At 40.5% G+C, this 27,514-nt stretch overlaps 2 protein-coding genes across 2 annotated transcripts; both read left to right on the top strand.

Moving 5' to 3' along the window:
• The first annotated feature begins 213 nt into the window (after positions 1 to 213).
• On the top strand, positions 214 to 8,754 carry cxxc1b (CXXC finger protein 1b). The gene is made up of 14 exons (XM_080727745.1): positions 214 to 364; positions 1,441 to 1,559; positions 2,124 to 2,224; positions 2,331 to 2,464; positions 3,097 to 3,252; positions 3,598 to 3,744; positions 4,169 to 4,276; positions 4,388 to 4,566; positions 5,239 to 5,446; positions 5,841 to 5,951; positions 6,621 to 6,670; positions 6,793 to 6,889; positions 7,024 to 7,176; positions 8,397 to 8,754. The coding sequence occupies exons 1-14, from the start codon at positions 326 to 328 to the stop codon at positions 8,541 to 8,543; spliced, it is 1,749 nt and encodes a 582-aa protein (XP_080583871.1). The 5' UTR covers positions 214 to 325; the 3' UTR covers positions 8,544 to 8,754.
• A 1,757-nt stretch (positions 8,755 to 10,511) lies between these two features.
• On the top strand, positions 10,512 to 26,739 carry LOC308287362 (uncharacterized protein). The gene is made up of 17 exons (XM_080728511.1): positions 10,512 to 10,617; positions 11,877 to 12,533; positions 12,980 to 13,120; positions 13,522 to 13,654; positions 13,800 to 14,071; positions 15,601 to 15,683; positions 16,348 to 16,391; positions 20,450 to 20,590; positions 20,674 to 20,748; positions 21,168 to 21,191; positions 21,288 to 21,386; positions 21,788 to 21,949; positions 22,168 to 22,335; positions 22,904 to 22,981; positions 23,128 to 23,208; positions 24,497 to 24,589; positions 24,698 to 26,739. The coding sequence occupies exons 2-17, from the start codon at positions 12,094 to 12,096 to the stop codon at positions 25,166 to 25,168; spliced, it is 2,505 nt and encodes an 834-aa protein (XP_080584637.1). The 5' UTR covers positions 10,512 to 10,617; positions 11,877 to 12,093; the 3' UTR covers positions 25,169 to 26,739.
• Positions 26,740 to 27,514: the final 775 nt, after the last annotated feature.

Below are 27,514 nucleotides of genomic sequence, written 5' to 3'. Positions count from 1 at the left end.
CTAAAGCTTGTAGGGATTGGATTACATTTAAACAAATAAATAAAAGACATTCACAATCTCTTCTACAAGGAAGATTGGTTTGGTAAAAAAAAAACATACCATAGAATCCAGTAGTCGGCGGTAATGAGTCGACATTGGAAGTCAACTGGCGACTGGCGAGTTGGGTTGATCCCATGGTTGATCCGGATCCGGCTGTTGCCCAGAGAGGGAGACTGGAGAGGGAGAGAGACTCTTTTACTAAACAAGCTTACCTTACCTGCCACCCGGCATCTGACAAAAGCATCTATTGACTGGCTGGCGTGATCATTTATTTCTTAGGATATTTATGTTATATTGTTCCAAGGACCAAGTCGATCTCAGAATGGTAATAAACAAAAAACATTCCTTCGCCACAACGTTACCGATGGAAATGCTAAGCCAATGGGGCTAACGCTAAGTTAGCCATGTACTGGTTTAAATGACAGGGTCTATGTAATAATAATGCTAATACTAATAATGCGACGCCATTAATGAACAGCACTCGCGTCGTTAGCTATACTTTGGTAAGAAAATGTACAGTGTTGTTTAAGTTCTTGAGCTAATGATGATGTTTAATGTTTAGCTAACTTAGCAGCTAGCAGCTAACACGGTGTGTAAACAAAGTGACAAGCTGCAGGGCAGGCCTTCAGCTGTAGCTAACAGAGCACAGCTAAATGACAGATAGGTAGTAAGTGACACTGACAACAAGTCCTCATCGGTTCTCACTCTATTTTGATGCTTCGTTTCCCAATGACACAAAAAGTACTCAAATATTAGTAAATGTATCAATATTGCAATATAGAAAGACTGTGTTACAAGTGTACACTGTACAGATATTCAAATTGTAACTAAGGTGCAAAAGTATTGATATCAAAATGTACTTAAAGTACCAGAAGTAAAATTGCTCGTTAGACAGAATATCCCATTTCAAGTTTTCAAATGTATAAAAATCATTTGAAAATAGCAGACCGGCTATTTTCCAAAATCTACATATCAAAGCCGGCTTTGCTACAGAGCTTATTTTCAAAAAATGTTTAAAACATTTTTATAGTCAAAGCATAAAATATGGCTAAAGACAAAGTGGTTAAAATGATTGTGATACTGTATTCAAAATGTTTCAACTGGGGACCCATGGGAACCACTGCTATAGAGAATGGTATCTGGATGATGTGGTAGTGAAATGTAGAAGTCTATGCTATTGATATGATACTGTATAAGTGAGGGTAGAATTACAAGGAGTCAATTATGGGAGATATTAATTATGGCTATTTTCAAACAGGTACAGACTACAGAGTTATTGTCTTTAGAGCCTTAAGCCCTAAGAAAGAAATGAATTAACTTAAGGCCAAGGATTTGGTGACGATGCCACTGGACAAGAGATGATGATGATGATGTGAGGCATACTTTTTTTGTGTTTTTCAGGACAGTGAAATGTCTGACATGGACGGCCCTATGCCCGGGCCTGAGGGGAGTAGCATGGAGGGGGAAAACGCACCACTTTACTGTATATGCCGGAAACCGGATATCAACTGCTTCATGATGTAAGTTTATGCTAGTGGTTTTAGGGGTGGGCGATATGGAAAAATACAATACCACGAAGCAGTATCACGATAGACGATCTTATCGAGATTCTTTTTCGTGTTGGTTTTTATCGTTATTTTTCAAGTTACTTAACAGTACAACCACCAACAAGAACAAGGTAACAACAACTAAAATAGTGGGGTCCAGGGACTTTCTGGGTTCCTGTTGGGAGGTCTAAATTGAGTATGTACGGGTCCATTTGGTTTCATTTGTATACTGTCAGAGTTAAGGGGAGACCTTGACATTTTAAAGTTTGAGAACTAATGACTTAGACCAACATGCAGGTTTAATTAATTCTGCAATAAATCTCTGTATTAAGATTTCAAGAGGATTTTTTATAAGGCTCCCTCATTGTATCACGATACATACGATATCTCTGAAAAGGCATATCGTAGAGACATTGTATCATCTCAACGATATTTATCACCATATTGCCCACCCCTAACTGGTTTTGTTAATCATTAATCATTTATTTTGTGCAGATGCTGTTATGCTCACAAATTTTGTTTCTTTCTCGTTGAAAGTGGCTGTGATAATTGCAATGAATGGTTCCACGGGCACTGCATCAATGTCACTGAGAAAATGGCCAAGGCGATCAGGGAGTGGTACTGCTTTCGATGTAGAGGTGACTACTTTTCACTTATCTCAAAATGACTATTTCTGAATGTCTTGCTTTGAACATTTTCATCATTTCATTCAAATAAATATTTACTTGTTTTCCCTTTCCCTAGGTAAGAACCCAACACTGGAGATAAAGTATCGCTCGAAGAAAACCCGTGAGAGGGACCCTGATTCGGATAGATTTGAAAAATACAGCAATCCAAGTACTCCTGAATACAAGGGCGAGAGGCGACGTGGATCAAAAGTAAGTATATTTTATCAAATAAAATGACTGCTTCAACTATTTAACTCTCATATGAATTGCTTCATGCAATGTAAACCAAAATAAAAAAGCTCCTGTGAAAAATGATCACACGGAGAGGTTAAACGCAAAGGAAGACTATTGTGGAAACGTAGGTTTCCTGTACCTTTTAATCGATTTTTGCATTGTGGCTAAGAGTTGTGCGGCCTCATCCTTCTCAACTTGGTCACACATGGAGGTAATGGAAATGTAATGTAGAAATTTGTACTAGTCGTTACACACACATACACATGCAATACAGCAGTATTATAGGTAGTTCGTTTTTTTGTACTTCATTCTTCTCAACAATGCATAATAAAAATGTCTTCTGCATTAGATAAAATACTAACACTTTGAGATGCTATTACAAACATTTTAAATTACAAATTGAATGTTGTCATTGACTTAGAAAAATAAGAAAATAGATATTGAATGAACCAGTTTAAAAAGTAACTCAGGCTTTATTGTAAAAATAAATGGTTGATATAGCTATACAATAACTTTGTGACAACGTTTCTGTAATAAAGTTAGTAATTTTGGTAGCATGCATCAAGTAATCATAACAATGATGAGCTGCTGTCTGTGTTTCCTCTAAGATAAAGCGCTCTGTCCGCATGTGTGGGGAATGTGAGCCCTGCAGAAGGACTGAAGACTGTACCCAGTGTGACTTCTGCAAGGACATGAAGAAGTTTGGTGGCCCAAACAAAATAAGACAGAAGTGTCGGTTCAGACAGTGTGAGGTTCGAGCCAGGGTAAGGCTCTTCCTGTCATAAAGACAACATCTCTACTTCTTCCTTTTGATAGAATAATCTGAGGCTTTAAAGATGGGGGAATTTTGACCACTATACATTTGACATGAAGAGTTGCGTGTTATTTAACCTGAAGGGTACCACTTTAGTCACACATTAAATGGCAAAAGCTTCAATAAATAAAATGACAGTTTGGTCAAAACATGGCATTATCAATTGCATACATATATAAGATATTTTTCTACCTAACCCTAACCCTTTTCAAAAACTGAGTGATATTTATTATGTTGGATTACTCAAATGTCAAGTATTGATTTCTGCAGCTGTTGCTTCTTGATTTTGGTTCAGAAAATGCTGCGTGTGAAAGAGGAGGAAATTGCTTTGCAAGAGAGGCGGGACAATTACCATAGACGCCGGCACTATTCGGACGACTACGACAGCGAGGCAGAGCTGTACCAACAGTACAAGGCATCAGGGGAATACGACGACAATACGGTAGGAGAAGCAATAAAGCAGTGGTTCTCAGGCTTTCTCATTTCAAGGATCCCCATAACTCTCAGAGTTGCATACCTGTCCAGGTCCATGTGTCAAGAACGTTGAGGGTCCCTGGACCCCACTTTGAGAACCGCTGCATTAAAGCAAAACACGTTTGGACCATCTTATTTTTAGAGGCACCAAATTGTGTTCCAGTTCCAATTTAGTCTGCTAATTTATTTGTTTGATCACTTGCATTTTCACTTGTTTATCCTGATCCTGTATAAAATCCTGTCTCTCCTGATTTGATAAAATTGGTATCCTGACCTGAGAATGTATTTTCCATTTACTAAAGACCTGTAGAGACGGGAAGACCCCTTTGTATAACACCTTAATAATAACTATTGTACTTATGATTACTTATGATTGAACTCTTGTCATGCAGCCCTGGCTCAGCGATGAGGACGACGAGCCTCCTTTCAGTCCTGTCTTGCGTAAGAAAGCCGTGAAGGTGAAGCATGTCAAAAGACGAGAAAAGAAGTTTGACAAGAAGGTAAGAGAATGTCTATTCACCTGTGGAAAATGGCTATTTAGTTTGCACCAGAAACAAATGCATGTGTATAGAAAAAAGGTAATTTAATGTTTTTATTTACTCGTCCATCAGAAAGAGTCACGACGCCACAAACAGAAGCAAAAACACAAGGACAAAGTCAGGCACAATGACAAGGTGGAGGGACGTGATAGTGGCGGTCTACGTCAGTGCCTGGGCCCCAGCTGTGTGGAGGCTGCACGTGCCAACTCTAAATACTGCTCTGAAGACTGTGGCATGAAGTTAGCTGCCAAGTAAGAACTTTGATAATAACTCTCTCTGTCTGTCTCTCGCTCTCTCCCTTTCAAATTTGGTAGATTATGCCTCAATTGTAACAATGCTTCTTAGCAATAACTTATTTTGGTGCTGTATTTGTAAGGAACTTGTATTTGTTGTTGAGCATAATCTACCAAGACAAACTTTTTGTTCGATGTTTATATAATACAACTGTATACTAATGTACTACTAATAATACTAAATGTACTACTAATGATATGATAAATAATATTGTGCATTTATATCGGGCAGTGACACAAATTATCACTGAGAATAATTTGTTTGACAGTAATTATTTTTCATTTGAAACTAGCATTACTTTCACAGATTTATATCTGACACCTTCTTTTTTGTGTGTACTTTGGCCTGTGAGAACTATTACTTAGTCTCAATTATTTAAGATAATCACAATTATTTCGCATAATCGTCAGCACATTATTTATTTTGATTGGTATCGGTAATTTCTTTGTTTATTTGAGTTATACTACATATGTATTATTTACCCTGTGCAATTTTTTGTTTACACAGTCAAACAGAAATGGGAAAAACACAATTCAATCGTTAATCGTAATTGTTTGTATGACAATTGATCATCAGGTAACATTTCATGATCCTGACAGCCCTTTGTGTGCACTGTGTGTTTCCCTCAGTCGGATCTATGAGATCCTCCCTCAGCGTATCCAGCAGTGGCAGCAGAGCCCCTGCATCGCAGAGGAACACGGTAAGAAGCAGCTGGAGCGAATCCGTCGAGATCAGCAGAACGCCCGCCTGCGTCTCACTGAGATGGAGCGACGCTTTCATGAGCTGGAGGGCATCATCGCCAAGGCCAAGCAGCAGGTGGTGCAACTGGACGAGGAGGTGAGATGTAGCTTGTTGCAGTCTTAAAAACCCAGAAGGAACGGGTTTCCACACCGGGTTTCCAGTGGCTGAAAATAAGACCTGTGGTCACATAAGCCTATGAGAGGTTGACCTTTTTTCCTATGTTATAAAATTACACCTGTTAATATTTCATCAGGATATTTTAAGCTGTTAACGTGCTTTTCTTTTTTTACTGGATCTTTTTTTTTAAAGTGGTGATCGATCATAATCTTGTTGAACAAAACGTGAATATCATAAACCTTTGTTTGTAAACCAATTTGTCCAAAACCCAATGCAAACACTGAAGCCCTTTAACAAAGTAATTTCCAGGTTAGCTGTTTGTGTTTTAACGAATGCATCCTTTTCACATAATTACTTTTGTGATGATTTGCAGGTGAATGAAGGGGATAGTGAAGACACAGACCTGCAGATTTTCTGTGTGTCTTGCAGTCATCCCATCAACCCAAAGGTGGCACTGAGACATATGGAGCGGTGTTATGCTAAGGTGATTCTATGTTTTGAATAATGTACAGAGGGAAACTGGAGATAAAACATGACGTGCTTGTAGGTTAGACATGCAACATATATCTGTGGCATGGGCTGATTTGGTTCATAAATATTGACATACTAACAGATCAGTTGCAGGCTAGTGCAATAATACACAAGGATTAATATGTCTCTTCTTCCCATTCTGTTGTGTAAACACCATGTCCACCAGGTTATTTATGCTTACGTCTTATGTCTACAAAGGGGTCGCTCATTACAGTGCGTAATGCGTGCGAGGCACAGTCAGCAACATTACATCCCGCAGATCTCCAACAGGATAGTGCATAATGTGTAAACGGCACAACGACTTAATTCATTATATCGATCAGGGAAATGGGTCAGTCCCCACCAATATTTTGTTTAGAAACTAGCTGTGACAGTCCAGCAAAGCGCTTCTTTCTCCAATTGCCAGCTGTATCTGCTCTGAGAAGCTTAGTGCACGGCCACAAATCTGTATCTCGTTGAAATAATTCATTCGGGTGAATTGCTGGGGATGATTTATTTGTACACCGATTCAGGTGATGTCACAGCCCATTCGTGCATCTATATTGTACACTCGCAAATGAAAGCTTATCTCATTATTCTTACATTCCTCATTAAGCATAAAGTCTCTGTTTTTCATCAACAGTATGAGAGTCAGACCTCGTTTGGTTCTATGTATCCAACAAGGATTGAAGGGTAAGACACAAATAACATAACATGAACACATGACATGGCATATATATATATACTATATATAATGTACGTTGTTGTTTTCGTTCTGTCACTGATATGCTGGACTGTTACTTTTTTTTATCCAGAGCAACCAGACTCTTCTGTGACGTATACAATCCCCAGAGCAAGACGTATTGCAAAAGGCTCCAGGTTTTGTGCCCAGAGCATTCCAGAGACCCCAAGGTCAGTAGGGTTTATGCAGAGCAATCAATTGAGACCAATTATAAGACACATGATTCTGTTAAATCTGTACAAATTGTCACCTGCTTCAACTGTATTAAATAAAGTACTTTTTACCCTTTTCATTTGGTGGTTAGACTCCGGTAGATGAGGTGTGCGGTTGTCCTCTGGTCCGGGATGTCTTTGAGCTGACCGGAGACTACTGCAGGGTCCCCAAACGAAAGTGCAACAAGCATTACAACTGGGAGAAGCTTAGGAGAGCTGAGGTGGACCTGGAAAGAGTCAGGGTGGTAAGTCAAAACCACCTATCGGTCTATGAGAGAGTTAACAATTATCCCTGTCAGGCCAGAATGGCAGGGCGGAAGTTATGTTCTCAACCCTGTTCGTGTGTCGGTGTATGTCCACAGCTAATCTCGCAAACTGCAACACCGATTCTTGTGAAATTTCTTGTGCGCGCTGTAATTGTACATTTGTTTTTAATAATTGCTTTTCAATTCTGGCACTTTTATTCAATGTTAAAGTTTTTGCTGGATTAATAATTTTGTGAATATTTTGTCACTAATAATAATGAATTTCTTAGTCAGTTAATATTAACTCTTCATTTTACCCCACTAGTGAAAGTACCCGGCTCTAACCGTAGCAATGTTGGCCAGTATACTTGGGTTGGGGATGAACACTACTTTAGAAAGGGGCAGTCGAGCTAAGCTAGTTGAACAACGCCCCTTCCATTCTTAGATAATTATATCAATAGTGATAATGTGAATTGCAATGCATACATTTAATGCAACAAACCCTTAATGTACAGAAAGAAATAGTCCCATACTAAATGGAACTTGCCTTTAACATTGTTCCTCCTGGCAATCATATATTCTTACAACGCAGCCTTAGTCATAAGTTGAGTCCAGTCTGCGAGCCCCGGTGTGGATGAGCTCCTTGAGTTTTCCTTGTGGCAAAAGCATGCTATCTCTTAAGAGACAGAACCCTGGAGATTCTGGTAGACTCAGTCCCAACCAGTCACCCAGTTTCCCAAGTACTTCTTTCCAAAAGGGCAATACCACTGGACAGTCCCAAAAAGCATGCAAAAATATTCCATTATCTCCATTACATTTCCAACATCTTTTATCTTCAATTAATCCCACCCTAAAAAGCTTTACAGGGGTATAGTAGTATCTATGTATAATTTTGTAATGAGTGAATTTGCTCCTAATATCCCTTGTGGCCCATCCCACATTGGATGTTATATCCCGCCATTTCTCTTCAGTTATTTCACAATTTAGATCTGCTTGCCAAATTAGTCTAAGATTGTCAGTCTTCACACTTTGTAATTCCATTATATCATACTTTGGTAGAATGTTGAGGCCCTATGCATTATAGGCAGCAACTCGACTCTATCATGTTAGATTCCTCTATAGTCTATACCCAGACAGGGGCTTTTTGACACTTTTATTTTTCACTTTGAAATGTTCATGAATAAACACAACTGACTGATCCTTTCATGTCTCTCTCACAGTGGTACAAACTGGATGAGCTCTTTGAACAGGAACGCAACGTCAGGACTGCTATGACCAACAGGGCTGGTCTGCTCGCTCTCATGTTGCATCAAACCATTCAGCATGACCCCTTGACCACTGATCTCCGATGCAACAAGGATAGATAGCCTGCATCTGTTGCCCATGCTGTGCATAATATTGTACATAATGTGAGAGACTTTGAGCGATGAGAGATTTAACCGTAGATTTTACCCCTTTACACCATTTTAAATACACTTTGGTAAATGAATTATTTTGGATTACTCTGTGCTCTGTTACTCTGAATGCTAAATGGATATATTTTTCTCACTTGCGGTAGATTATGATGAGTAAGAAATACTGTCTTTCTTATGATTGCCCGTAATAAATACTATATGCAAACTTTAGGTTAATCCAGATCCTTCCTGTGTGAAGAATGAGATATATTTCTACATTTCTACTATCATTTTGAATTTCATTTGGGTCCAGGATGTGGAGTTTCTCCTGCTTGGCTGTTTGGGGATTCAGTAGATTCAGTTTGGCACAATTTCTTAGATGAATTTCTCCCAACTGCAATGAGGTTACTAAATTTGGACTTTTTATATTAACATATTTGGATTTTAAAATACTGAGCACCTTTAATGAGCTTTAACTAAATGGACTTTGTGAAGTTCTTATAAATTGTATGTTTGTATTTTATATTAAATATTTGCGCACCATATGGACCATCTTGCAACCACTTGAGATATTGCTCAAATTCAGAATGAGGGAAAATCCATAATGCATCCATAATGGCCCCCAGGTAAGTAAAATAAGCTCTGGATGAGCTCTTTGAGCAGGTGTCTAATGTTGGGTCTTGAAGCAAAATCCGCACCACAGCTGGACTTGAGATGAATCCAGTAAGTCAATACCCGGCACAAGCTCGAGACTGTGGGGCTAGGATCAAACGGGACTCCCAAGTTCTTTGCAGCAGGCATAATGTATGAATGTGGGATTTATGAGTGTTTGCTATAAGAAACAACAATCACAGCAATGATTATTTACGCTGTAAAAAGATATGGTAAAGAAATCTACAGGTAATGAAATTTACAATGCGGTTCAAATTGTTTAGTGCACCCACGAGGGGCACGAGTGCCCTCTAAAGGGCAGTGATACTCAACTCAGGTCCGCGGCACAATTTTGACTGGCCCACCATTAAATTAATCAATAAAAAATATTTATAGAGAGAATCAAGTCATTATCTTATCTTTAGTCTAATTGCATTACTATCATATCACTATCATAATCATCCAAGGGGAAACTGCACTAATTCAGAGCAGCAGCAAAGATGAGCAAGTAAGTGCTGAAAAGTTGGTGCAGAGAACTGGCACTTTCATTTTACCAGCTAATGCCAATTCAATACCACTGTTTGATTTGCCATGAAAACAGTGTCAGTTATTAAGATCGGTAATATAAGGTGCCAATGGAAAGTATCACCATTGTTGTCATTTTATCAAATGGCCCCTTGCCATTTTTGTAACGTGGCCTACCTGCTCTAGGCCGGGGGTGCGTGCCATGAAAAGGCTGATGGTGGTGCTATGGAGTTATTTAAAATGTATGAACATATATGGCAAGTATGTGCAGAATATATGCTGCATATATGACATTCAGGTTACAGTATGTGGATATATATAGGACATAATATTGTCAGACCAGTATACATGACCTCTGGCTCTGACCTCCTCCCTCCAGGCCCATAATGGGCCATGTAGGCCTACCTCCACTGTGTCCCCACGGAGAAGCCCATCCCCCATGTCTGGAGAATGATGGAATCCATAATTCCATATAGGCATGTATATAATAATTATTTGAGAGCAGATATGTTATAGTCGTGGAATAAAGTTCCACTAAATAGCCCCAATAACCTGGCATAAATCAGAATATGGTATTGGATTCCCCATAGGCCTATATGAATCCTTAAAATGGTCAATTTTGAAGCACTGGCACTGGCACTGGCAGCCATTTTTGGGCTGGACCTAGGTCTAGGGCATCATATTTGAGATGGGTCAGTCAGGCGCGCACACACACAGGCACGCACGCACGCACGCACACACTACTCACTCCGTTTCAGCAGGTGGCAGTAGCCCAGGTTCCTCCAGAGGGCGACTCGTATTTCCGCCTCTTCATTCGCTATGCTCTGAAGACGTCGCTCGCTGCATGGATCAAACATTGATATCACTCAAGGTAAATTACATTTTCATATTGGATAATTGAAAACGATATATCTCGCACATGATTAATATGGCCATTTGTATGGCTAAATATCTCATCCATTGTAGCAAGTGGATAAATAAGTACTACTCCGTTTGGTCCGTTTGGTTTTTACAACACATTTCAAATTATATTTTTCAGCACACGCACCAATTTAGACTGGTAAAAATAGGATTTGTGGGAATATATGTCAGTTATTTTGTTTTGTGGCCCTTATTTGTCAAGTCTTTGTTCCTATCCCTGAACTAATCGTTTATTTATAGTCTGTTTATTTTTGGGATCCCCGTCTTGTAGTTTGTCTATTTTTCTGTGTTTACGGTTGTGTTTACTTTGTTTTGATGGCGTTTGTAATGGGTTGTTTGTTGTAGGTTATATAGAGTGTTCGTGCGTTCAATAAAGAAAACAAATGGGTTTATTTAAAGTCAGGTGGTACATGGTGATGGAGATGATGTTTTGTTGAAAGAGCGGTAGCCAGCAGTGCTTTTTAAAAGGTACAAATGACTGTTCACGATGGTCTCGTCTAAATACAAACGATTAATACAAACTGGAAGTAATGTTAGCTGGCTGGCTAAAGCCATGCTAATGCTAGCTGATGCTATATGCTACGCTATGAGCGTCATGAATGCGTGTGTGTGTTCGATCTATAGTAAAGTTAACGCTGCTGTTAATACACAGTATGTACTGTGTAAACCGTTACGGACGTTAATACACATCCATACATTGATGCATATCATGATATGTGGAGGATAGCGCGTGATCAACAACAGTTAACCGGTGAAGCATAACACTCAGACTGACATGTTAGCCGGCTAACATTAGCTAGTTACAGTATAACAGCGTGAGAGTGTTGTGGTAACAGCGTTTATGTTATCATGCAGCATGGCGTTAATATGTGTTATGATGATTGTATTGTACATTCATATTTTTATATAATCTGGAACGATGTTAACATAATTATTCTTGCCATGAAATGCCAAATCGGGATATATATTTAGCCCCAACAGCCTCGATGTATTGATGTTTCTCGCACAACTACATGTCGAGATCTAACGCAAACACCCTAACAACACTACTTACGGTGTTATACAGTAGGATTTCATGCATTGTTTTAAAAGTAAAGGTTTTACCTTTACCAGCACTGTCTTGACATAGATCACCCTTGGTAGGTTTTACTTGACCCAGATTTGACATAATATTTATCTCTCTAAACATTGTCCTTTCGTTTGTTTCAGGTACTGCCATGGGAAGTTGATCAACCCCAGCTCTCTTGGTAGCTAATGTATAACAAATTAGAGGCTGCCATCAAGTGAATGTACATTATTGGCCGTACATTTCTGTCTTACACGGTGTAAACAAGTCCACTTTCGATGGCATGTAACCCTGAACATAGAAGATTACTTGGTTTATGAAGAGGTTGGGACCTTTGTGACTATACGCCCAGGTGGGACAATGGATGAAGCACAGACTGTGAATCTGTCCTCTGGAACAGGACCCGAGGACACCAACACAGAGCAAAGTGGAGAGAAACAAACGAGGGAATCTGAAAAGATCTCAGAAAGTGGAGAGAAACAAGTGGGGGAATCTGAAAAGATCTCGGAAGCGGTGTTGCCTCCGGAGCCCTCAGCTGCGCCATTGGACAGTGTTGAGGGAACTGTTCTGCCATCTCCTATGGAACTATGCCCTGAAGAGTCTAAGCTGGGGGCTAATGCTGCTGCCGAGGAGCCTCCTGTGGACTGGTTTGAGCCCCTTGAAGATGACGACGATCCACAGGCTTTGGACCGGGCTTCTTTTGACCACCACTATAGTAGAAAGGATCCAGAAGAAGAGAGTCTAGCTGGAGAAAGTGAAAAGAGTTTTGTGAGCGTAAAGAAGAGAAAACCCTTCTCCATGTATGTGTAGTCTGCTTCATTTCTCTAACTGTTCTATGGCTATTTAGCTTTAGTTATTTTACTGTTCTATGGATATGTAGCACTGGTAAAACAACATAGAGAATGTGTATGGTTTCAGTTTAGTTTATTGGATGTTAATGTTTTGTCCCCGTTTGGTGTTATCTGGGTAAATGATAGAAGATAGAAAATTACATTCCCTTAATTTAAGTACCTGAGGTAGCCTGGTTCTCACACATGGATAAATGGCTATCATGGTTGAATTCTCTGGTGACTAACTCCACCAGATAATTCTGTCATGGCCAAAAATGAGTTTCTTAAATTAAAGTAAAACATTGGATATGGTGGTTTTCAGAGATGGGAGACCTTGGCAGAGGATGGGAGCTTGACTAACATGCTAGTGCCTTTTTTATTTACTATGAATATGTTACTTCCAAAATTATTTTTAGGAATAATCAGAGTTTTCGTGGAAAGAAAATCCCAGACGAGGGGTGGGACGACTGCCCGGCGCTTGGAGAAGGCTGGAAACGCAGAGAAGTTATTCGTCGCTCAGGCTCCAGTATTGGCCACAAGGACGTTTATTACCTCAGGTAAATGTATAGTATAGTGTCTAGTCTGTCTGCCTCAGTGCCCAGTTGATGTAAGGGTCATAATCAACAATGAGCTGTGCAGTTATCGGAAAATAATGCATGCCGCAGAGTCGAAATGTTGAAATGGTTTAAAGTTATACGAAATCCATGTGTTTTTTAATGGATGGCTATTGCAAGTTAATATAGAACTTTTTTATTAAGTGCATTAATTTGGAACTGTGAAGATGGCAAGGTGCCACGACGTTAGATGTTGGCGGTTAAAATATTGTACACCCCTGCTGCCCGGCAAATCGCAATTGATGATCTACAACAATTTATTTTGGGCACTACACGTTTTTACTGTAGGTTTGTACTTGATTGCAATATGCCATCATTCTTAATAATTTCTTTTCTCCATACAGTCCACATGGTGACAGATTGAGAAGCCGTGTGGAATTGATGACATTGATGGAGGGCCGTATGGATTTGTCATCATTTGAGTTCAAATCAGGAAGGTTCCTCGATGCCAGCGAAGTCCCGCCGAAGAGAGTGAGGGTATCTAGCCAATTTAACCCAGATTTGTGCTTTGTTGTACAACAGTCATTCGCCAAAACACATTAAACTGTATTAAATTCTAAAACTGGACATTTTGAAAGCATTTGTCTCTTACATGTTTTCCCCCTGCTTTCTCTTGAATTAGAGGAAGCGAGAGGTTCAAGACCACTCCTCCTCAGAATCCAGCTGGAGAGGAGAAGGGGCAGACACTCCCGACTCCCTCCACAGACTCAACCCAGGTGCCAAATTAACCCCGTACAACCAGATGAGTCCCTACCCCTTGGGCCACGCCAGAGTCTTTAAAGATGAGGATGACGTGAAGGACGATAGAATTAAACTTCCCAATACCTTTTCATCAAAACCACCCTCCTCCTCCGTCAACGGGCTTGCGCTTATTAACCCAGAGGACACCGTTCTGTGAGTTAACTCTCCTTACTTCCCATTTCTCAAACTGTCACTGAAGGTGATACTACAGGTTATGTGTTATCAAGCAGCAGCTGTGGTTGTAGAATGAAGATGAACAGGTACTTTTGTTGCTACAAAGCATCCACTGGTAACACGTTATGTATGGGTAAATGGCACACACCTGCCTGCAAATGATGCGTAATCTGCGTAACGGAACACCAGCTTCCACTTGCCCTTTTCCACGGGCCAACACAGTTGCAAGACCCATGCAGTAGGAGCGAGATCATTTAGCGACCTACAACCGGGTCGCGACGTGGTCGGTAGTTTTCAGCGACCGGGTCGCTAAATCGAGCGACCGGGTCGCTAAATCACCGACCGCGCCGCTAAATCGACCGACCCGGTCGCTAAATCTACCGACCTGCCTGCAGTTTTAGGTCGGTAGATTTAGCGACCCGGTTGGTACATCTAGTGACCCGGTCGGAAGATTTTGCGCCCCAGTCGGTCGATTTAGCGACCCGGTCGCTCGCTTTAGCGGCGCGGTCGGTGATTTAGCGACGTGGTCGGTGATTTAGCGACCCGGTCGGGAGGTTGCGTGGCAGGTTAGCCTAACTGAGGTAAGGTTACTGAGGTTAGGGTTAGGGTTAGGGTTAGGGTTAGTAGCCCGGTGGTCGGTGGAAGCGACCACCGGTCGGCGGATTTACCTACCCGGTCGCTGGATTAGCGTCCCAGTCGGTGGAATTAGCGTCCCGGACGATGGAATTAGCGTCCCGGTCGGAGGAATTAGCGACCCGGTCGATGGAATTAGCGTCCCGGTCGGAGGAATTAGCGACCCGGTCGGAAGATTTTGCACCCCAGTCGGTCGATTTAGCGACCCGGTCGCTCGCTTTAGCGCCGCGGTCGGTGATTTAGCGACCCGGTCGCTCGATTTAGCGACCCGGTCGCTCGATTTTGCGACCCGGTCGCTGAAAACTACCGACCACGTCGCGACCCGGTTGTAGGTCGCTAAATGATCTCGCCCTCTCTCGACCCATGCTCAGTTGCCAGTCACACACACCTGTGACTGGCACACACACCTCAGCAGGTGTGTGTTGGCAGGTCGCTCAAAATGAGAGCAATTGGCTATTGGGTGATTTTGGCAAATTTCTTGGGGGCGCCAGCACACGTTTAGCTGTGTTGCTCACTCCACCACTGTACTATCCTTACAACGATAAAAATGATATAAAACACAATAGCAATTGGTATTACTGAAGGGGAGAAAAAAAATCGACAAAATTTTAAAAATGTTGTGGGCAGTTCCGATCAGCTGGAAATATACTTGAGTAGATATTAAGAACGAGAGTCGAGAGCTTTGTTAAACATATCTCCGACTTCGACATTCTGCACGTATGCGGAAGAATTGTGATGTCAGCGGGTTGGAGAAGTTCGCTGCTCTGGTCTGGTACATTCATTCATGCTATTTCATGTACCCTTACTGTAAAGTGCTATTAGTCGATTTGTGATCTTGCCACACGTTTCTCTCACATATTTTCTTTTCTCTGCAGCATCTGCTACAATTGTGGCATAAGGTTTGTAGGGACATACTATGATAAACAGCGAAAGAAGCCTTGGTGTCCCAGTTGTTGGGGTATGTCAATATGTCTAACGCATACACATGAAAGTTTTAATTGCCATTTTTCAAAGAGTAATTCAAAATATTACATATTTTATCTTTCGGTCCGAACAGACCTTTAGACATTTGGACTGCAGTCAGTGCAGTGTACTGTACAGGGTTCCCAGGGTCATGAAATTCCTGGAAATATTTTGAAATTAGAAAAATATATTTCCAGTACTGGAAAAGTTGTGGAATTGATCGAGGGTCCTGGAAGGTCCTGGAAAAAATAGCTATGTATTGTTTTTGGGTTATTGATTTTGTTAACTAATTTACTGCCACCATAAATCGACTTTGAGGGTTCCCTGCCACGATTTCTTACCTTTTGATGCGGGCACGTGCGTGTCCATGGTGCACGATCCGCATGCACGCCATGGTCCGTTCGCAGCGTGCACACTTTATTTTTGCTATACTTTGTGCATTGCACATAGGAGTAAGCGACTTGTTATTGTGCTGAATTATTGTTATATAGTCCTGGAAATTGGGTGAAATATTTTGGAAAGGTTTTGGAAATTCATTGGTAAAAATGTATGGGGACCCTGACTGTATGTAGTATGGAGTGGGAAGTGGAAGTGAAGGGATATGTATAAAGACACTAGCTCCTCAGACTAATCTTTCTTTCTCTTTTTAATGTTTCAAGAAGCCTCGAAAGCGAGAGAACACCCCCTGATTCGTTTCAGAAAGGTAACGCTCTCTTTAGGTTTTATTTGTGATGTTAAAATGAATAATTAAGTGCCACTCGTGCCAGCTCCATACTGTGTGCAGTTTGTATAGTATTATAGACTTGAGGGGACTTCCGTCTTCACAACATGATGGTCGTTAATTTGTGCTAGAACTTTATTCGACAATGAAGACATGACATGGCATGGGATGAAATTACCAATGGTCTCTGCGATTATTACAAATATATAGAACAGATATCCCCTGATAATGTTAGTCCCCTGCGATTAGGGCAGGCATTTGAGAATGCATCCTCATAATTGGATACTGTCTTCTTGCCAACTGCCCATCCTCATTCCCTGCTATGCCAGCAAGAAGCCGTGTCCAGTGTAAACACAAACTTGAGCTGAAGAGAATGTTTCATGTCTAGACTCATTACTTTAATATGGCAATGACATTTATCTGGCTCACAACCTCTTCTGTGAGGTTGTTCTATAGCCAAAAATATGCACACATCAAGTAGACCAGTGGTTCTCAACCTTTTCAGGCCACGACCCCCAAAAGAATCACATTTTAGCTGGAAACCCCCCACCCTGACGAGCACTAAGAGTTTAGGCAATACATATTGTATAATACGGTTCTATTGTGAAAATAGCAGATCCACATGCTCACAATGCCTCGCAATGCGTGGCGTTGTGAGCATGTAGATCTGCTATTTTCAAAATTTCTGCCTTAATATTTGACAATTTGTTTAATTTGTCATTTTAGAGTTGTCAAAAGTCCTTAAATTGTCACTTTAGAAATATGCATATACCCTCTATACACTTAAACTGTATGTTGGTTTGTTTACTGTTGAGTGAGAAAACAATGTTGCACATTAAGTTAATCATCTGGGGACTCCCCAAAATAATTTGGGTCCCGACCCACAGGTTGAGAACCACTGAAGTAGACGAGCAGCAGTGCTTGGAATTTGGAAACCCCACTTTTATCAGCTTTTTGTCTTTCAGCCTTTAGATAAAAAATTCGTCGATAATGGGTCGATCTTTTTTTTTTTTTTTTTTTTTAAGTGTCTAAAATAGCTCTAAATTCTGATACAGTGACGTCATTACGTGCGCGTCCCGTGTCTCTGACGCATTCACGTTGCCTAGAGACGCATTCACGTCATTGCCCTGGGGTCCCACGGACGCATCGCCTCCATTGGAGTCCACGTTAAAATAATTTACCACGTCGCGAAAAAAAAAAATTTTTAAAAAGTCCACAGACGCCACCATTATTCATGGGTGAAGGCATGCTACTTAACCCTACTTTAACACAAATGAAATCCGCGTAGAAAGTCTTAAAACAGACGATAGAACTAACAACAGTGCGTTCTATCGTCCACCGACGCCATTCTGTGTGCCCGTAGATGGTCACAGAATTCAATGGGTGCCTGAGTTTTAGCGTAGCACCGGGCCGCTCTCTGACCATAGTGGCACAGCATGTTAGGTGATACACCAAAAGGGGTTCCCCCACAGAACGTGTGCAACTGACGGCGCAGAAACGTGACGTCTCTACACTGGCAAAACAACAGCGTCGCGGTCAGGGTCCCCGCGGAATGAACGTGTCGCAAACAGCATTTCGTTTCATTAATATCCTCGCCAGAAACTGCCTGCCGTCTGTCTGTCTCTTTCTGCATGCAGCGGAGCCACCGCACTCTGCACTGCAGCAGCATGAACGTGCTCTCTCTGTCACTCTGATGTGATGCTGCTACGTTTAGCTACATGCTAAAGCTACTGCCGTGGCTGCTCTTCTGAGGCACAGTCAGTGAGGCTGGCAGAGGGTCATAAACTCATTAAGTCATAAAAAGACGTCTGATTTTCAAAGCGGAGAAACGAATTATCTGTGATTTACAACAGCCGTTCTCCGGAGCGCTCCACTTTCTCATAGTATTACGTCGAGTGGTCTCTCCATACACAGAAGTATACTCAAATGTTTTACTTAAGTAAAAGTATCTTCTACTGCAAGTTAAAGTCCGGAATTCAAAATGTACTTGAGTAAAAGTATAGGCTACACTTTAGGACTAAAAGTAAAAGTACTCATTATGCACAATTATTCTGTATCACATGTTACCAAATAATATCCTTTGAAAATAGCCATGGCTGAAGTGGTTATGTAGGCTATACTTTTCAAAGTAACTAGTAAAGTTTTCAAATAATTGTAGTGGAATAAGTACAATATTTGCCTCTGAGATGTAGTGGAGTAGAAGTAAAAGTAATGAAAATTGGAAATACTCCAGTAAAGTAAAAGTACCTTAAATTGTACTTATAAGTTACCTTTTTATTACCCCAAGAAAAGAAAAAAAAAGACCATTATTGCACCAAAGTAATCAACAAGCTAAAACTATACTATCAAAAATGTCCAAACATTAGCCTAATTGTAAAATAATATAAGATAGAGGCAAATATAAATAGCCGATCTAAAAGCTCACAATGCAAAAAATAAATAAAATGGGGACCCAAATTGGGGACCCATAATTTTTTTCTGGGACTCATTCGAATGACCACCTGTGGGTCCCGGGACCCATTACTTTGAAAACCTATTAACATCACTGTGATAGTAACCATTGCTATAGAGTGTTTGTTCAGTAACGGGGGTCTCTACATCTATCTTTTTAGTAAACAGATAAGGTCCGGTCATGATAACAATTTGATCCAATCAGAAGAGAGAACTCATACAGGATCAACAAGTGAAATTAGAACTGGAACACTATAAAAAATAAAAGCTGAAATAGGTACTCTATTCTATTTTCGTAGATGACTCATCACTCATTGATTGATTGACTACTTTATTAGACAGAAATGTAAACAGCATGAGGTACAGTCAGACATTAAGGCTAAGGATAACACAAAAAAAGTCCTAGGGACTTGTTTCCCTGTAGTCCTTTGTATAAAAAAATAACACAATAATTCATAATCAAATAATCATCAACAAATAGAACACACTGACTAGTACACAGGAGAAAAAGGAAACTGTCGGTAGTGAATGACACCTGCATTTTCATTTACCTCCCATTGTGGTCTCCTGAAAGATAGCTTTGAAAGAAGCCAGTGATCATATTATTTAAGGGATGGTGTCAGGGGATTCCTCGTTTTGTTGGCAGAGTAGTAGAATGAGAGTTTTCCCAATTTTCTTTCTTTTTTTTATATTTGGGTAGTAGCAGATCATTGTCACCCCCTCTAGTATTGTGGCTGTGGGTATCACTCACTCATGCCGTTATTGTGTGGCCACCACAGTGTGGAGTCACCTATCTATTTATGTCTGTGTGCGTAGACCTCTGTGTGTGATGAAGGATGGCCGATTTAAGCAGTCACACCTGGCCAAATTGACTCATGCCTGGTGTGACAGCGCACTGGTGCACATCGAGGTTATCAATGCATACAGGATAAATCAGTCATCCACTGTCCATATAGACGATATCATCTGCTCACCCTTCCAACAATGTCCTCGGTAGCTATGGGGTATCTTCATCTAGTACAGTACTAGTAAGTGATCCTGTATGGCTACTTGGAAATTAACTGTAATCTCAATACCATGGCTATAAATATGAACTACTGGCTACAACTTTGCTACTGAATCTGTTACTGAAGAAACATTCTATTGTGATGATTACTCAGGATACAGAGCTTAAACATTTTAACATTTTATCTTTTTGTTTTAAAAAAACTTAACAGTTGTAATTTGTCATGAATGGTGGTTGGGATATGAATTTGTGTGTATGAACCACACAATTATGGTTCCAGTATATCAGATTATTATTAATGGATTGCCTAGACAGAACTTGTCCAATTCATGTAGTAATAACCTAATCCCTCTATAATAAGACCATCCAAAAGAAGTGGCATGGATATACATAGCAGCAGTAATTACAAGTTCAGAATTGCTGGATATGATTGATCTCCAGGATGGCATTAACCCAGTTCACAGGGCACAGTTGGTCGCTATCTGGATAGGTCATTAAGATGTTAACATAAAATTATACATTGCATTTAATCACATTTGAATCACAGGGACTACGTTTTTTCCCCCCTATTTGTCTCCCGTAGTGGATTCCTTGTGGGCAGTGTGTGGCTTGTCGTAACACAACAAATTGTGGTCAGTGTGCCAACTGCAAGCATGGAATGGAGAGTCCCGACGCCCGAAAACGCCTTTGTAGGAAACGTAAATGCATATGTCCCATTCGCAAGGTAAGCTGAAAGAGGAACATCCGTCATTTGTCGGTTACTTGCATTGTCAAACGTTAACCTGTGTATACTTTATGGTACAATAGGGCTCTGGGATGGAAACCCAGACACAGCAGAGTCCCTTCGATCTTCCAGATACATTCAACAATATGAATTATCAGGTAATTAAATTGTCATCCTGTATCATCCTGTATCCTTTCAACTGTAGGTATCTTCCTTATTTCATGTTTCATTTATCATCAACAGTGTCACTTGACAACAAGAGCAGATAGCGGTTAGCTTATAGATCAGCTCTTGGCAGCAAGCGACACCGTCGTACGAGTATAAAAAGAAGAGCTGCAGGCAGGCTTTGATATCCTTAATTTAAGATGTCTGCTTGGTAGCTTAAATGTTTGGCAATCAAAAGCTATCTAGAATTGTGCCAAAAACATGCACCTTTGTCAATATAAAAGGAGTAGTATTTTGTGTGTGTCTGCGCCTGTGGCCCATTGAAATGCACATTTACTTTATAGTTAGTGACTGCCTTGTAAACATTTACACCTGAATAACTTTATTTCTTAATGTATGATTTATTTTACAGAATGAAATTGTAGCACCACCACAGGTAAGTGCTTTTTAAGGATAACAATCACTTTTTAAATCAAAAGACAGTTTTTTATGCTGTATGTTTATACTCATTCATCAATGTGTATCCCCTCAGCGATCAAGCTATCAAAGCTATCCAAACAGCGATACAGAGGATTTCAACCCTTTTGATGATTTTGATGATGACGACGATTCAACTGATGACGATGATAATGTGAGACATTAAGACTTTCTCTGACGAAAATGTATTCCCTGATGGTACCCAAGTACCAAGGGTACTGTGGGATACTTTGAACAGCAAACAATTATAGTTTATAGTTAATTATAGGTTAAATACAACTTGTGCATGATTATTACCTTTGAATTGAAGCTGAAACCACCAAATACCTAGTCTAGTTGGTATTGTTTTTGCAGCTTGAATCCTACTAGTGAGCAGGGCCATTAGCAGATACTCTACACATGAGAAAGGAAAACCCCGATGTGGAATGTCCAAACTTCAAAGATGAAGTTGCTAGCGAGAAAGAGATGGAGGATTAGGGGTCATATGAATTCACTTCATTGGTGTACAGTATACTGTATAGCAACATTATTTTGGGACTATTCTTTATGTTTCAGTGGCATAAGAAACGGAAGCGGCGCGCCTGCGGAACTTGCAATGCTTGCCTGTGCAGGAAAGACTGTGGCACTTGTGATTTCTGTTACGACAAGCCCAAGTTTGGAGGCAGCAATAAGAAGAGGCAGAAGTGTCGTCTGCGTCAATGTCAGAGACAGGCAATGGTAGGTGTTGTGCGAGTCCCAGAAATTGCTAATTCATTTGTACACTTTAAGATGGCTTAGCTTTGTGATGTGACGTTTGGCAAAGAGTATTGGGTTAGAGGGAACAAGAAGTGAGGCCTATTATAGACTGGTAAAGAAAGTAAAGGGTTTAAGTGGTTAAAAAATGAAAACCTAATGACACTCCCAGGTACACTCATGCAGATGTTCATGTTTGACAGAGACACTTGTTGCCCGGCTTCAGCCAGCATGAAGAGCGTTTAATGATGATGGGTAGGCCTAAACCTCAGTACACATACAGTCGCAAGACAAACCCAAAGAAAAATAAAGGGCGAATAGGTGGTCTGGTCTGGACTGACAATGAGGATGAAGACAGTAACCAGCCAACAGTGAGTAATGAGAAAAGGCTATTCTCATAAGTAGGGGTGCAACGATTAATCGAATCGATTATTTATTTAGTTGCCAACTAATTGCCAGTAATCGTAATAGAATCGGCAACTAATTGCTGGAATTTGTATTAATACCGTGTAGGAATATAGGGTCAAGAACAAAATATGGCATGAATATTTATTTTTAAATGACCTATTTGAAAAGAATAGTTACCCTTTAGCCTGACAAATGTGTAGCTATTCTTTAATCAAATGTATGCAGTCAGAAAAGGGTATTTTTAATGTATTTGTCTTAATAGCAACCTAATCTAAACCTAAATGTATTTTTGAATGAATTATGCATGTTAGTTAGAACATGTCCAAAAGAACCTCAAAGTGCCATAATCCGATTAATCGGTAAATAGTTTAAATGATCGACAGATTCATCGATTATGAAAATAATCGTTAGTTGCAGCCCTACTCATAAGATTGTTATTGGCTTTATTTGCTTTCCCAGATTACGTTGCTGTAGATTACTAACAAACTACTTAATTAGCTTCATTATAGTTTCCACATGTTCTTGTTATAGATGAGTTGGAGCTATGAAAATACCAGCAATAGCAAATACTCTGAACTGAACTACATTGACCACCAATCAAGTGTGCAGGTTTGTTTTGAAGTGCTCCTCCTCAAGTGTATTCTTCATGTACAGCACCCACCCCCCACCCTCGTGCCGAACACATACTCCTCATACACCACATCTGTTACAATAGAAAATGTGGAATTTCAACTTGATCTTATATTGTTCACAAGGTGAATCATTTGGATAGCAGACAGAGGAATGGTCTCCCCAACAGTGTCTCCAAAATCAGCAACAATGGCATCGGCCAATCAGTAAGTTAAGATCTTGTGAGCATGCTCGTCTGAACATGTCTGATCCCAGTGGGGCCTGCCCTGGCTCACATCCCCTTATTATTCCTTTGACTTGATTGGGTCAGAATCTGACCCTCTGGTGTTTAAAAAAAAAAAAAAAAAATTAAATCCCTGCCAGGCGAAAAGCAGGAGACAGAGAGTGTGTGTGTGTGTGTGTGTGTGTGTGTGTGTGTGTGTGTGTGTGTGTGTGTGTGTGTGTGTGTGTGTGTGTGTGTGTGTGTGTGTGTGTGTGTGTGTGTGTGTGTGTGTGTGTGTGTGTGTGTGTGTGTGTGTGTGTGTGTGTGTGTGTGTGTGTGTGTGTGTGTGTGTGTGTGTGTGTGTAACCTTTAGTGCACGCCTCCACTAGTCAGTAAGATACTCGAACAAAGCTTTTCTTAACTATTTTATTATTTTATTTTACACCAGGTCTATTTTACGTTTGAATCAAGATTTATTTCCCCCTGGATTCTTTGCATCATGATGCAACTCCCCATATAGACCACAACACCACATCCACCAAACTAGATGTTCTGCCATTTTGAAGGGTCTAAAAATGATTGTTTTTGCTGCAGCGCCTAGACATTTTGTCCAAAACTCAAATTGCTACACATTATCTCTGATGTCATGTGATATTCCATACAGTATCCAATTATGAGTGGTTAAAACTGCCTTCCAAAGTTTGCCAGAGGTGCCTATCATATATTAAAATTGCCTAATGGGTGGATGTTACAAACGGAACATCCGGACTTGCAAGGCGCACCCTGGCACAGACACTGTTCAGGCATCTGCCATAAAAATAGTCAACACCAGGGGCCACTAATCTGCACCAAAGTTGCCACACTGTTAAGGGGTCTGCCATGGTTAGACACCAGTAGCCATGTAAGGCACACCTTTGCTCCAGTCCACACCAAACTTGGCACAATTGACAAACACTGTTCAGGTGTCTGCCATGACAATATAGCCATAAGCGGAGCCAGGTGTTGTACAGAAGGGCCCGTCCCCAAGTGGCCACAGGCACACCGATGCTCCTCTACAGCAGTGTTTAACACTTCAAATAGGTAAAGGACGGCAAATAGTTACAGGCTATATTAAAAAGACAAGTAAGACTTTATGGCATTCATTAAAACAAGTTTTAAGTGCTTAAGTGCTACTGAAATGTACTGTATTATACTGTTTGTCTAAGAATAATAAAAACTAAAAGGTTGGAAATAATTGCGTGAATATATTATAGCTGAGAACATTACATGTGAGTTTGCCTTTATTAACCCAGGACCAGCTAAGCAGATGGGAAGCAGACCGATCGAACTCTGACAGAGTTGCAGAAAATCATTCCGTAGGATTGGAGGGACCCATGGTACCCCAAGTAAGTGCAATGCTGTGGTAGATTATTCCATTGGAGAGTTTTTGCATTGGTTCACTGGTCCTAATGAATTTCTGGCTGTGTACTTTTCTCACGTCTGAATCATGGCAGATCACTCAGATCTACAGCATGGCTGACGGTGATACGGCTGCGGGGAGCGGATCAAACATGGACGACCAGCTCCTAGAGCTTCTGCAGGCGTTGCGCAACAGCGCTCTGCCTCTGCTTTGGTACGTGGTCTTGGTGGAGGGACCTCAGCTGCAGCTCGTCCAGTGCTCCAAACAGTCCAGCATGTCTGACACCATGGTGCTGATCGACCCGGGCTTTTGCTATCAGGTCGTCGTGCAGAAGCAACCGCTGCTGCTCACCCACCCTCTGTACGATGACCACCCGTCACACATGAACACTCCAACCGAGGTGGCGACTCTCCTACTGGACTTGGAGAAGTACAGGGTGTGCCAGGGCCTGCCCCTGTCGGACCAACTGCCCCCAAAGGGGCTAATAATTTTTGAGCGGGCATCAACATGTGACTTCCTGGTTAAGAAGGACGTGGAGAGCTGCGTTAACTGCCAAGCCTTATAAGGGTAATCAAACCTCCGGGAGTTTGGACCATCATAAAAGCCCTTTGACCGCAAGGGGGTCTGATTATCCTCAGGTCTTGCTTCAGTCTAGATGTTGATGGGGATGCACAAACTGGATTACACATGTACACATTTACCTCTGCACTGAAATAATATGATTGAATCATTTAGTGACTCACCAAAGGCTTTCCAGAAGCACTTATGATATAATCATCGGTTGTCATTTCTGTGTATTTTTGTGTTCCGTTACGTTGGCTTAGAGGGGTATTTTACTTTAAATGGAAGAAACATCTGCACTCTCTGTATAAGTTTATTTTTTTCAATAATATTGGAAGATCCGCAGCAGCAGTTAACCAAACGGACGGGCGCATTTCGCCATGCAGGTCTTCCTCAGTGTTACTAGTTGCATGCATATGTAACATAATTATGACACTTAAGACTTTGTACTCTAATGTGTTCAGAGATAATTGTATTTTGTATTATAGATGCCATTTAATAATGCAGCTGTATGGTTTTAATAAGCTATACAGGGTATGTGTCACGTCTGCTTGTATGCAACTAGTAACGCTGAGGAAGTACAGTATTACTGTACAGAGAGTGTGGATGTTTCTTCCGTTTATGTATGATCAAGAATCTGCACCCAGTTTAGTCAAGACTACATCAAGACTGTCCTCGAGTTGAGCTTGCCTTTCCCTTGAAGTATTCTACTTTAAAACACTTCTGGGGGTTGTTTTAACTACTACTCTGGCTTTTGTGGGCACCCAGACAGTTTTTTAGTTGCTTGATTCAATATTTAGTTGTTTGATATTCATTTGATCTAACAGGCCCCCTTCCTATATAAACCCATTGTAACTTCAAACTCCATTTTAACCATGTTGGATTATTTGAAAACACCTGTCCTTGGCTCTGGTGACTGATATTATGCATCTAATGTGTGAGGGGACTGTTTTTTCAATTACTTGTTTTATTTTATATAATTTATAGTGTTTTTATGAAAATAAAATAAATGAAAACTTTAATTGAAAGCCACACTCACACATTAGTACATTTAACAGACAGTCGGTTGTTTTCAATGAATCTAACATGGTTAAAATGGAGACAATCAGTTTATATAAAAAGGGGATGTGTCTGATAAAAATAGATGTCACACATCTATAAGCAATTAAAATTGGTCAGGGGTGCACACACAAGCCAGAGTAGACATTAAAACGACACTAGACTTGTTTTAAAGTTATGTACCCTTTTTATAATGTTTTTATTTTCCATTCCCACTATTCATGCGTGTCCAGTCCATGGGGGGAGCCATTAAACAACCCAATTGCGTATCTCTGTTTTAGCTAGTTTAGTTAAAAGTGCAAAATTGGACTGACTGGTTACTTTTGTCTGTTTTGAAAATGTCAGTGTGCCTAGTTTTGTGGAATGTTATGTTGAGATTATGATTTGTTTTCCTTCTCATTTTGATTCCCTCACTAAATTCAATAGCAAATTGGTTATTTAAAATGAAATTTTCTAACCCTGTAATAATGCATCCACAAATACAATTTAAATAGAAAATAAAGCACTATGATGATGGACGTGAGGTTGTAAAGGTTTGTGGGAAATGTAGGCTGCCTAATGCCAAATGCATCTCCTGTAGGGCATAGCAGTGCATGGGCGTGGTTTTCTGGTGCCACTAAAGAATCGTCCAATTGTTTTTCCCATAGAGATTTACAAAAATATTTGCATCAATTATTTTAAGTCTAGAATCAAGGCAGCCAGGATCCTGGTGAAGCTTGACCATAAAACCTTTTATTCTGTGAAGAAAAAAGCTAATTGAATATTTAATTATATGATATACTACATTGAATAAATATCCTTTGTTCAGCCGTTTTTTCTTTTTTTCCCACAGAATCAAAGGTTTTGTGGTCATGATTCAACAGGATCCTGGATGGCTTGGGTCTAGGCTTAAAATAATTGATATCAATATTTGTGTAAATCTCTATGGGGAAAAATGAACGGCTGATTTTTGAGTGGCACCAGAAAACCACGCCCACAGCTATGCCCTATAGCCTTTTAAGGTATGACATTGCATACAATAGGGCGGATGCATACTCCACTTTAAGAGCAGAGTTTAAATTCGGGGTGTCACACTCACAACATCTCGGCAGCAACGAACAGCCGACTTAATGACGGTTTACCCGCCCCCCGGAGCCGAACCGATTTAAATTCCTCACTAAAAGTGGAGTAGGCATCGGCCCTTAGTTATGGGCTGTATTAAAAAGATGAATTTCAGCCATTGATTCATTCAAAACTAATTTATACCTGTTGTACCCTATATGCTTTTTACCTTTCAATCTGTGTCACTTTA

The sequence above is a fragment of the Nannobrachium achirus genome, assembly GCF_963921795.1.
Source record: "Nannobrachium achirus genome assembly, chromosome: 6".
Classification (NCBI taxonomy): domain Eukaryota; kingdom Metazoa; phylum Chordata; class Actinopteri; order Myctophiformes; family Myctophidae; genus Nannobrachium; species Nannobrachium achirus.
Note: the sequence above shows the minus strand (reverse complement) of the source record. Positions and strands in the feature narration are given on the sequence as shown.

Excerpts from the sequence above, each read along its gene's own strand:
- LOC308287362 (XM_080728511.1), top strand. The coding sequence starts at position 12,094 with ATGGATGAAGCACAGACTGTGAATCTGTCCTCTGGAACAGGACCCGAG. Across the intron at positions 15,684-16,347 it reads TTGGTGTCCCAGTTGTTGGG|AAGCCTCGAAAGCGAGAGAA; the intron begins GTATGTCAATAT and ends TAATGTTTCAAG. Across the intron at positions 22,982-23,127 it reads ACCACCAATCAAGTGTGCAG|GTGAATCATTTGGATAGCAG; the intron begins GTTTGTTTTGAA and ends ATTGTTCACAAG.
- cxxc1b (XM_080727745.1), top strand. The coding sequence starts at position 326 with ATGTTATATTGTTCCAAGGACCAAGTCGATCTCAGAATG. Across the intron at positions 1,560-2,123 it reads GATATCAACTGCTTCATGAT|TGGCTGTGATAATTGCAATG; the intron begins GTAAGTTTATGC and ends TCTCGTTGAAAG. Across the intron at positions 5,952-6,620 it reads TGGAGCGGTGTTATGCTAAG|TATGAGAGTCAGACCTCGTT; the intron begins GTGATTCTATGT and ends TTTCATCAACAG.